The following is a 12,009-nucleotide window of genomic DNA, read 5'->3' as shown; positions in this document are numbered from 1 at the left end:
CCACACATTTTATCATTATTCAAATTATATGATTTCTGAGCCTCTGTTTGCTCATGTGATATAATTGGTTATCACATGATTGACTGAATTAGAATTGATCAAATTCAAATTCTGAAAGTTACAGTGTGGGAGTGTGTGTGCCAAGTCATGTCTGAGTTTTTGCAACCCCACAGACTGCAGCCCTCCAGGTTCCTCTGTCCTTGGGACTTCCCAGGCAAGAATCCTGGAGTGGGTTTCCATGCCTTCCTCCAGGAGATCTTCCTGGCCCAGGGGTGGAACCTGAGTCTCCTGAATTGGCAGGTGGATTCTTTACCCACTGAGCCACTTGGGAAAGTCAAAAGTCTATAGAGGGAGGTTGAAAAACAGCAAGAAGAACTGAGAATGCTTTTCATTATTTTTTATCACAGGAAATGAGTTCAGCCAAGATAATACTGAGAATGTTCTCAACTATGTCTAGAAAGGTGGAATGCTAATATATCAGATGCATACAAGAAAGTACCATTTGATTGGTTTGAAAGGGGATCCAAGCATCTTCATCTCCCTTGTGCTCTCCAAGCAGCTGCATAGGACTCCACAGATGCTGGCTCTTCTAAGAAGCATCAGCTCCAGGTGTCTCCCTGGTGGTCCTTAGGAGTTAGTCCAAAAGTCCATTCTGTCTGACTTTTCTGCCAACTCCAGCTCAGGTCAGGCAGATCTTGCTGGTCTTCCTGGTGTGGAAGCTGAGGGCCCAGCCAATTTTCAGCCAGGATGGCCAAGAGGACTAGGAGGACCAGCCCTGCCACGCCCATCCGAACCCAGTTCTCTGTCGTGTGATCTTGGCTAGCAGTATCTAGAGATGTCATTAGAAGGAAATGAATGATCACTGGTCACGTTTCATTCCCTCCCAACCAAGAGCCCTGGGAAGGGAGCCCATTTCCCTAGTTTGTGGGTTTGCTGGGACCCCCTCCTCAGGCAATGCGTGCATTCGTGAGCACCATATTTCATCTCGGGCTTCCCAATGGCTCAGTGGGTAAAGAATCCACCTGCAGTGCAGGAGACACAGGAGATACGGGTTTGATCCGTGGGTCAGGAAGATCCCTGGAGAAGGAAATGGTGACCCACTCTAGTATTCTTGCCTGGAAAACCCCATGAACTATGAGCCTTGTGGGCTATAGTTCATGGGGTTGTCCGACAAGAGTCAGACACGACTAAGCATGCAGGCACCACACGGCACTGCTAAGCTGGTTACCACTGTGTGTGAGTCTCTATACTTCACCTTAAACCTGAGTCCAAAGCTGCGGTCCCCAGAGGCATCTTGTAAACGGGGGAGGGGGTAGTTATGAGGCTGTTCTGTTTGCTGGTCATCCCCTCCCCACACGGCAGTTTCACTGAATATCTAACCATATCCTCGAAACACCTTCATAGATCCAGAGCCCCAAACTCTCTCCTCTACATCGTCTCACCCCACGGAACAGTGTATGTTCCAATCTCATACAATGATTGGTATCTGGGAAGCAAGTGGGAAAAAAAGTTTAGACAAACCTAGGGAAAATTTGGGACTTTCCCAGCAGTCCAGAAATTATGACTGAGCACTTCCACTGTGGCAGACATGGGTTCAATCCTGGTCAGGGAACTAGGATCTCTGAATGCCATGTGGTGTTATCAAAACACAAAAAACTTAGGGAAGCTAAGTGACCTTGGTTCATTGGTGTGTGACCTTTCATTAGTTATTTCTATTCATTGTACCTTTAAAAAATTTATCCATTTGTTTTATAGACCTCACGGGCTCAAGAATGTAATAGAATATTGTGAAATTACAATGCCCAGAAATCCTAGTAACTCTCTTCTGTTAAAACATAGAAATCAGTTCCAAGTGGATTTGGGCAAGTGGATTCTTTACCATTTGAGCCACCAGGGAAGCCCAAGAATACTGGAGCGGGTAGCCTATCCCTTCTCCAGGGGATCTTCTTGACCCAGGAATCGAACTGGAGTCTCCTGCATTGCAGGTGGATTCTTTTTCTTTTTTTAATATAAATTTATTTATTTAAATTGGAGGCTAATTACTTTACAATATTGTATTGGTTTTGCCATACACCAACATATGCAGGTGGATTCTTTACCAACTGAGCTACCAGGGAATTCCTGGAATTCAACATGAATTCCTAATTGCAAAGTGCAAAATGTTTCAAGTCTGGGAAGATAATGTTAGAAAAGATCATCCTGACATTGGGATAGGAGGTGATTTCTAAAACAAGTGTACACCCGTGGTGGGTTCATGTTGATGTGTGGCAAAACCAATACAATATTGTAAAGTAATTAGCCTCCAATTTAAATAAACAAATTTATATTTAAAAAAAAAGAAAAATAAAGCATTTAGCATTTCTCCAGGAAAAATAAAATAAAACAAGATAGAGTGACTGTCTACATTAAAGGAAAATACTAATAAATTCAGCCCTCCTCCACAGGTGCCCAGTTGACACTGTATCATGAATTGAAAAGACCATTTGGCCACAGGAGCTTATAAGGCCATGACCACTACATTCACTTAGCTTGTAGAATGACTCGACAAGACAAACGTGAGAGACACAAGTGGTCATCCCACTCAGTCACTAGCAGTTGCTTTCCTCTGCTGTAACTCAGGTTTGCTCCCTCCGGGCAGAGTGATGTATGCAAACAGTATAAAAATGAAGCTCTTTTTGAATTTTTTTGTTACACCTCATTGTGGCTTATGGGATCTTAGTTCCCCAACCTGGGATGAAACCCAGGTCCACAGTAACGAAAGCCTTGAGTCTTTATATACATATGCAATTTTATTGATTGATTGATTTTTGGCTGTGTTGGGTCTTCCTTGCTGCTTAGGCTTTTTCTCGTTGGGGTGAGTGGGGGCTACTCTCTAGCTATGGTTCTCAGGCTTCTCATTACGGTGGCTTCTCTCATTGTGGAGTACAGGCTCAGTAATCCCGGCACAGGCTGTTTGTTGCTTCGAGGCATGTGGGATCTTCCCACATCAGGGATGAAACCCATGTCTCCTGCATTACCAGGCAGATTCTTTACCACTGAGCCAGCAAGGGAGTGTCCCCCCTTTTTCTCAAATATTTGCTTATTTATTTGGCTGTACTGGGTCTCTAGTTGTAGCATGTGAGATCTTCAGTTGCAGCATGTGGGATCTAGTTCCCTGATCAGGAATCGAACCCAGGTCCCCTGCATTGGGATCTCAGAGTCTTAGCCACCAGACTACCAGGGAGGTCCCGAAGCCCCGAGTCTTAATCCCTGGAGCACCAGTGAGTTTCCCTAAATGAAGCTCTTGATAGAGATTTTTAGAGTCTTCTTGAGTGGTAAGTTACCAGTCAACCTCTCTGAGTGGCTCCTATATTAGAGGTTAATGTCAGGATTCCCCATTACGACTAAGCATGTGATGAAAGAAAGTGAGTTCATCAAAGGTTATGTCTGGTATCTGCTGACTCAACGACACCCCTAAAGATGATTCTGAACGCAGACCTCTCCTTTCTTAACAGGCCATGTGTCTTTAAGGACACTGGAGAGCTCGGGGACATGCTGTGAAAGTCACATGTCATGTGGGTGAGAAGGCCTTTCTCTCCGCGGTCCTCTGAGCCACAGATCTCTCCTGCCCCATTCTTTCTTGGTGCCTCTCTGTTCTCCTGCCTGATGCCAAGGCCCTGGACAGCCCACTAGAGCCCCAAGGAGGAGGACGGAAGTCTCTGGCAGCGGCGGGGTTGGGGGGGGTGCCCTTACCTGTGACCACCAGCTCCAGGGCATCGCTGGGGGCTGACCATACGTAGGGGCGGCCGCTGTGCCAGCCATAGCACGTGTAGACTCCTGAGAAGCTGAGGTTCACAGGACCCAGAGTGAAGTCCACCTGGAGTCTCGCATCTCGGTGCCGTGACAGGGTGGGCCCTCCCGGCCTGCTCAGTGAAAATCTGTCGAACGACATGTGTGCTGAACTGCACTGGAAGGAAATATTCTCCCCTGGCATTGCCACGTGGCCCCCATTGGTGGAGAGAAAGGGTTTGTCATACAAGCCTGAAAGAGAAGAGAGTGAGTTGTTGGCAAGGTTTCTGTCTTTCCCTGTTTCCCCGCCACTCATTTTGGGTCCCTGCTAAGAGAAGGGCAGAAGCTCGTGTTTTCCTGATGCAAAGGAACGGGAGGTGGTAGCATTCCACTTCACCACTGCAGGACCCACGTGCGTGTTCTCGGTCATGTCCAGCTCTTTGTGACCCTAAGGACTGCAGCCCCCCAGGCTCCTCTGTCCATGGGACTATCCAGGCAACAACACAAGAGTGGATTGCCATGCCTTCCTCCAGGGGTTTTCCCCGACCCAGGGATTGAACCGACATCTCCTGGGTCTCCTGCATTGCAGGCGGATTCTTTACCACTGAGCCACCTGGGGAGCCCCCTGCAGGACCCGTCCTCTGTCCTAAATTCTTGTAGATGGAGCTAGGTGAACAAGCAGATGAGCAGCTGTCTTCCAGGGACAGCGATCTAGTCTCTAAAGCCAGAAGGGCCACATGGTTCTGTTCCCAGTTCCAACCTGTGGGTTTCCTCCTTAGACCACTGAGCGATTCTGAGACATCAGCTGGGCATCCCACAAGCCACCTCAATTCTGACACTCTCTACCTGGCAGTAACGTCAGATCCTGCGGTTTGGGGCTCCAGGTTAACAGCTCAGTCCTACAAGTCCCTCCCACTTCAGAGCCCATCAGAAGTCCAGGTGGTCACCTGTGCTTCTGACTGAGCAGCAATAAATCGGAAGTTGTTGGGTTGCAGTTCCTGTGTTCAATTCATTTGTTAGAGTGGCAGATGGAACTCAGGGAGCCAGCTTGCTTACTGATTACTGGCTTATGAACGCATGTGTCAGGAACAGCCAGAGGGGAGAACTGGAAGAGTACAGGACTTCATTTCCTAGGCGACACTGATTATTTCATCATTGGCCATTGGTGATGGATTCAACCTCCCACCTCTCTGCCTACCCCAGAGGTCAGGTAGGGGTGGGGCAGGGCTGAGTATTCTAACCCACAAATTACTTGGTTGGTTCCCCTGGCAACCAGCTCATATCCTTAGGTGCTTTCCGAAAGGCACCTTATTTACATAAAATCAGGTGTGGTTGAAAGGGATTTCTTATGAAAAGAAAGATATTTTAATTGTTCACTGCTTAGGGAATCCCAGAACCCTTCTCTGGTGTCTCTGATAGTAAGGAATCCACCTGCCAATGAAGGAGACCAGGGTTCAATCCCTGGGTTGGGAAGATCCCCTGGAGGAGGAAATGGCAACCCACTCCAGTATTCTTGGTTGGGAAAACCTACGGACAAAGGAACCCAGTGATTTTTATTTTGGCAGGTCAGAAATTAATTCTGTTATTTCATAAGACTTTGCAGGTTATTACGTTCAATAGTTACACCTGACACACCTGTAAATTTCTCCAGCACTGTGAGTCTCATTTTCACTTTCTGTGTCAGAATCAATCACTATGGTTTGGTGTTTTATTTTTTTATTTTTGGTCTTTTTGCTGATCTAATATTCACCTTGTCTGAATCAGAACTTTATACTGAAGAACTATCATCTTCTGAGATACTAGTATATGTGTTGCTCAGACAGAGAAAGTAACTGTGTAAAATGCACCGATAAATTCTTCACTCAAAATTTCTCGATGCATCACTTTTGGAAATTTTACAGTAATAAACTTGCATTTACAATATACACAAGGTTAGAACAAAAACCTAATGGAGCAAAATGTGAATGATAATGTCAATCCTAAGTTGTGGAGTGAATCCTCGATAAATTCTAACCTCTAACAACTTTGCACCAGTGATGTTAATTGTATCACTCTCTAAAAATGTGTCGATACGTCTGCAGTCAATACATTTGGGTAACAAAAGACCTATTAATAATCCTTTAATCAACCATGTTAAGAATGGGGAAACTGCGTGCAAGGTGTACGGGCACGGTCTGTTGCACCACCTTAATTTCCCTGGAAATTTGAGACTGTTCTAAACAAAACATTTCTGAAAAACTAAGAAAGGAAAGAGACTGGCGGGTCAGAGACCTGCCCACAGCCGCACCTGTCACCACCAGCTCCAGGGCTTCACTAGGCGCTGACCAGTGACGTTCTCTCCTGTATCGGCACTGATAGCGCCCTGCGGTGTTTGTATCCATGGGGTTAATGACGAACTCCGCCACCTCCTGAAATCCCAGCTGCTTCTCCACTTGTTTGTAGGTGAGGTTTTCCAGGATCTCCAGTTGGTACAGGTAAGATTCAAGGGTTCCCCGGCACAAGATCTTCACCGACCCATTCCAGGGAATCACAGAACTGGGTGTAGCAGATATGATAGGGATGGGAAAGTTCCCTAAAAGAAAACAGGGCCCAGACTCAGGTGGCCTGCCATGGAGAAACCATACTTCTTTCTTTTTCTGTGGGGGGAAGAATTAAATGAAGGGTGTGATAGACTTATAGCTCTTTCCTTAAAATTTTTTTGGGGTAATTTCTAATTGTGGCAAAAATGAAATGTGTTATATAAAGATTAAAGTTATCATTTAAACCATTTCTAAGTGCACAGCTAAGTGGCCTTAATTACACTCACTATATGTGTGTGTATGTCTATCTATAGATAGATATAAATATAGGTATAGATATGGATAGATAGATAGATGTGGAGTATTTTTAAAGTCTTTACTGAATTTTTTACAACATTGCTTCTGTTTTATGTTTTGGTTTTTTGGTCACAAGGTATGTGAGATCTTAACTCCCAGACCAGGGATCCAACTTGTATCCCCTGCATTGGAACGTGAAGTCTTAACCACTGGGCCATGGGGGAAGGCCCTATACTCACCATATTGTGCATCTATTTCCAGGACTTTCTCAGGATTCCAAACAAAACCCCTATAGCCACTAAGCAATAACTCTTCACTCTCTCTTTTCTTAGGCCCTTGTCATTTCTAATTGACTTTCCATCTCAGTGAATTTTCCTTTTCTAGATACCTTGTATCAGTGGAATAACATAGTATTTGCCTTTCTGTGTCTGGTGTATTTTTTTACTTAGTGGAATATCATCAAGATTCATCCACGTTGTAGCATGTATCAGAATACGTTTCCTTTTTATGGCTGAATAATATTCCACTGTACATATAGACTACATTTTGCTTATACTTTCATGCCAGTGGACATGTGAGTTTTTTCCACCTTCTGGCTATTGTGAATAAAGTTGCTATGAACATAGAGGTGCAAATATCTTGTTAGAATCTCTTCTTTCAGTTTCTCTTGTTACATGTATAGAAGTGGAATTGCTGGATTGGGCATTTAGATTATTGAGGAACTGAAAGATTTTTTGAGGAACAAAATTCCATCCTTTACATATATATATATATATATATTTATTTATTTATTTATTTATTTATTTATCAAGGTGAAATTTATATAACATAAACTTAACCATGTTGAAAGTATACAATTCAGTGGAATTTAGTACATTCATAATCTTGTGCAATCATCATCTCTGTCTATTACATTTTCATTGCCGTCAAAGCAGACCCCATACACATTAATTCTACCCTCTTCCCTGATGGCTCAGAGAGTAAAGAATCTGCCTGCAATATGGGAGGCCCGGGTTCAGTCCCTGGGTCAGGAAGATCCCCTGGAGAAGGAAATGGCAACCCACTCCAGTATTCTTGCCTGAGAAATCCCATGGGCAGAGGAGCCTGGTGGGCTACACAGTCCATGGGGTCACAAATAGTCAGACACGACCGAGCAACTAAAAGCGCTGGAGAGTGCCCCCTAGTCTGCCAGGCGGCTTGCTTGGTGTTTTGTTCCCATGGTAACCCTTATCCACACGCAATTCTGCTCTCCACCCTAATGCGAGGGTGCTGAAGCTTGGAATAACCATGCCAGTTGCTGAAGACCACAAACTGAAGAGTGCTCCAGCCTGGTTTGGAAACTAAGACAATCTCAGCCCAGATTCTCTGCTCTTCCTCACTATACGGGGAAAGCTGTCTCCTAAACCAGTTAGAGAAGCCAAACAAATAAATATATGGCAAAACCAACACAGTATTGTAAAGTAAAATAAAGTAAAAATAAAATTAAAAAAAGAAGAAAGTAATGAGTCAAGGGATCAAATTGCCAACATCTGCTGGATCATCGAAAAAGCAAGAGAGTTCCAGAAAAACATCTATTTCTGCTTTATTGACTATGCCAAAGCCTTTGACTGGGTGGAGCACAATCAACTGTGGAAAATTCTGAAAGAGACAGGCATACCAGACCACCAGACCTGCCTCTTGAGAAACCTATATGCAGGTCAGGAAGCAACAGTTAGAACTGGACATGGAACAACAGACTGGGTCCAAAAAGGAAAAGGAGTACATCAAGGCTGTATATTGTCACCCTGCTTATTTAACTTATATGCAGAGTACATCATGAGAAACGCTGGGCTGGAAGAAGCACAAGCTGGAATCAGGATTGCCGGGAGAAATATCAATAATGTCAGATATACAGATGACACCACCCTTATGGCAGAAAGTGGAGAAGAACTAAAAAGCCTCTTGATGAAACTGAAAGAGGACAGTGAAAAAGTTGGCTTAAAGCTCAACATTCAGAAAATGAAGATCATGGCATTTGGTCCCATCACTTCATGGCAAATAGATGGGCAAACAGTGGAAACAGTGGCTGACTCTATTTTTTTGAGAGCCAAAATCACTTCTGATGGTGACTGCAACCTGAAATTAAAAGACGCTTACTCCTTGGAAGGAAGGTTATGACCAACCTAGATAGCATATTGAAAAGCAGAGACATTACTTTGCCAACCAACGTCTGTCTAGTCAAGGCTATGGTTTTTCCAGTGGTCATGTATAGATGTGAGTATTGGACTATAAAGAAACCTGAGCACTGAAAAATTGATGCTTTTGAACTGTGGTGTTGGAGAAGACTCTTGGGAGTCCCTTGGACTGTAAGGAGATCCAACCAGTCCATCCTAAAAGAGATCAGTCCTGGGTGTTCATTGGTAGGACTGATGTTGAAGCTGAAACTCCAATACTTTGGCCACCTCATGTGAAGAGCTGACTCATTTGAAAAGACCCTGATGCTGGGAAAGATTGAGGGCAGGAAGAGAAGGGGATGACAGAGGATGAGATGGCTGGATGGCATCACCAACTCAATGGACGTGGGTTTGGGTGGACTCCGGGAGTTGGTGATGGACAGGGAGGCCTGGCATGCTGCCATTCATAGGGTCACAAAGAATCGGACACGACTGAGTGACTGAACTGAACTGAACTGAATGAATCAAGGAAAGTGGAGACTGGGTCCTACACAGAGTTGAGAAACTTTTTTCCTCATGATCACCACCATCATCATCAGAGGTATCTCTACTGCTGAACCACCTGAGAACCCCGTCACAGGTAATACACTTACCATGTACATGATTCACATGCCTTATCTCAGTTAATCCCCAAAATTGTATCACAGTGATCCCATCCTCCCAAGATCCAATCTGCTTTCACTGTTATCTTTATTTCTCTTTTGAAAGTGAAAGTGTTAGCCTCTCAGTCACATTGGATTCTTTGCAACCCCATGGACTGTAGCCCACCAGTCTCCTCTATCCATGGGATTGTCCAGTCAAGAATACTGGAGTGGTGTAGCCATTCCCTTCTCCAGGGGATCTTCCCAAGGGTCCAACCCAGGTCTCCTGTATTGCAGGCAGATTCTTTACCATCTAAGTCACCTTTATAGACAAAGAAATTGGTTCTGAGAATTGAAGCCATTTACATAAAGTTCTCTAAGGCAGTGTCCCTTTAAGTGAAAAAAAGTAGATGGACTGCAGAGAGTTAAGATTGTGAGAACATTTGATGTAGGAAGAATATTGGGCAATGGAAGGTGGTTCCTGACTTCCTCATCCCTGCTGTTGTGAACATTCAGTAAAACACATATCTTGGATGGACAGTCAGCCTACCGGAGGCAAAGACTAAATCCTGGTCTGAGCGTGAATTTGAGGGATCCAAAGATTCCAAAGTGAGGTAGAAGTTGTGCAAAAGGAACACAGCAGAGACAGCAATCAACAGAACAGGAAGTAAATTGGAATCCCTTTGAGCTTCTATCCCAGAATTTTCTATCCTAGAGTTGCCGTGAGGATGCAAGGGGATTGGAGGAGACTTAGAGAAACACTTACCATCCTGTGCCTGAATCTTCTGGCCAAGACAGAGCACTGGAAGAAAGACATTCATGAAAACTCCACCCACCAATTTCCAACCTTTATTATAAATTACTCAACAGAAAGACTCTTACTGAAAGACACCCTGATGTTGGGAAAGATTGAGGGCAAGAGGAGAAGGGGGAAACAGAGGATGAGATGGTTGGATGACATCACTGACTCAATGGATGTGAGTTTGAGCAAGCTCTGGGAAATAATGAAGGACAGTGAAGCCTGGCATGCTGCAGTCCATGGGGTTGCAAAGAGTCAGACACGACTGAGCGACTGAACAACAACAATAACAAAAAGGCATACAGGTGCCATTTGTTCTCTTCCACAGCAAACAAGGCTCATCTTTTAGTTTTATCTTCCAGATTCCAGCCCCTAAGGCTCTCATCTGCAGGAGCTCTGGAACCATTGTGGCCTGCCAGACAGCATGGCATTGGCTGAACAAACCCGGCAAGGCCAACTTGACAACTGGACCACTGAGCCTTACAAGCCAGCATGGGCTTGGGCAGACACATATCTGGGCAAAGACCATCTCTCCACTCAGGAGAGCAGAGTCTTATTGGCAGTCACTGAAATCACTGAGTTCTTATGTTAAGAGAAATTGAAAATGTTAGTCGCTCAGTAGCATCCGACTCTTTGCCACCCTATGGACAGTAGCCCACCAGGCTCCCCTGTCTATGCAATTCTCCAGGCAAGAATACTGGAGTGGGTTGCCATTCCCTTCTCCAGGGGATCTCCCCAACCCAAGGATTGAACCCACGTCTCCTGCACTGAAGGCAGATTGTTTACTTTCTGAGTCAGCAGTTAAGAGAGACCTTGACTATTTTGGATTCCTCTCATCTTCCCCTCTAACCCACCTGCATTGGGGGACTCACCGAGGCAGAAGAGGGTAATGTCCCTGGGGGCCATGGTTCTGCACGGCCAGCCTGAGCCCACTTAGCCTCTTGACAGTGAACATCGACAGATGACAGAGTCTCACGAGACAGTGAGACCCACAGGAAGTATGAACTCAGAGGTCCTCGTCAGAGAATTTCTACATGTATTGCCCCAGAGGAATGGTTCCTTCCCAAAGAATTTCATTCTTGGGGGCCCTGAGATAGAGTCTAAGAGGAGATCAACCTTCCTGTTTATGTTTCAGATGAGAAGTGAACATTTTCTTCCACCAGTGTTGAACGGGGCTCAAATCCTCCTTCAGACAAGATCCCACATCCCAGGGGAAGGGCTGGGGACAGAAAATTATTAGATGGGTGCCATACAGACAGAGATTTTCCTTCATTGATCCATCAGTCCAAAGCCATGTGGCCTTGATGGCTATGGATCCACATAACCTCCACGGAATTCATGGACAAAATATATCCGTTTGGTCTTGATCAGGCAGGCAGTGTTCTCTCATGTTGGGAATTATCTCAATGGTGGCATGTAGAGGAATGTTTTTTTTCATTCATGTCTAAAGAATGAGCCTCTTATATTTATATCTAAACCTGTAATCTATGAATAGATGATGGATTGATAGAGAGCATAGATAAGATAGATAGATAGTCAGGTAGGTGGGTAGACAGACAGATAAACAGATAGATGGATGGACAGATAAATTTGGCTACAGACACCTACGTGGCTATCATTAGTTCTTCAAGTATAAGAAGTCAAATATTTCACATCAAACTTTCTACTGGCTATCTCATTTTCATTGCATCACCCTTTGTTTTTAACTTTATTGAGATGTCATTGACATAACATAACATCATGTGAGTTTAAGGTGCACAACAGGTTGACTTGATACACTTCCTTGCTGCACAGTGATGTTCATTGTGGCATTAGCTAATACATCCTCCAGC

General features: G+C 44.6%; 1 protein-coding gene across 2 annotated transcripts; it reads right to left on the bottom strand.

Moving 5' to 3' along the window:
- Positions 1-382: 382 nt before the first annotated feature.
- FCAR (Fc alpha receptor) lies at positions 383-11,223 on the bottom strand. Of its 2 annotated transcripts, XM_069552040.1 has the most exons (5): positions 11,050-11,223; positions 10,145-10,180; positions 6,056-6,340; positions 3,733-4,020; positions 383-829 (listed from the first exon to the last, which is right to left on the bottom strand). In XM_069552040.1, the coding sequence occupies exons 1-5, from the start codon at positions 11,081-11,083 to the stop codon at positions 600-602; spliced, it is 873 nt and encodes a 290-aa protein (XP_069408141.1). In that variant the 5' UTR covers positions 11,084-11,223; the 3' UTR covers positions 383-599. The 2 variants fall into 2 exon arrangements, with proteins under 2 accessions (XP_069408141.1, XP_069408142.1); XM_069552041.1 differs by lacking the exon at positions 10,145-10,180 and having other exon boundaries at positions 11,050-11,211.
- Positions 11,224-12,009: the final 786 nt, after the last annotated feature.

Source organism: Ovis canadensis, chromosome 14 (genome assembly GCF_042477335.2).
Source record: "Ovis canadensis isolate MfBH-ARS-UI-01 breed Bighorn chromosome 14, ARS-UI_OviCan_v2, whole genome shotgun sequence".
NCBI classification, from domain to species: Eukaryota; Metazoa; Chordata; class Mammalia; order Artiodactyla; family Bovidae; genus Ovis; species Ovis canadensis.
Note: the sequence above shows the minus strand (reverse complement) of the source record. Positions and strands in the feature narration are given on the sequence as shown.

What these genes read in the sequence shown, in the direction of transcription:
- FCAR (XM_069552040.1), bottom strand. Translation starts at nt 11,083, where the DNA reads ATGGCCCCCAGGGACATTACCCTCTTCTGCCTCG. An exon ending in CATTACCCTCTTCTGCCTCG is followed by an intron (nt 10,181 to 11,049) that starts GTGAGTCCCCCA and finishes TCTTTCTTCCAG; the next exon opens with TGCTCTGTCTTGGCCAGAAG. An exon ending in CCTGGAGCTGGTGGTCACAG is followed by an intron (nt 830 to 3,732) that starts GTAAGGGCACCC and finishes TGACATCTCTAG; the next exon opens with ATACTGCTAGCCAAGATCAC.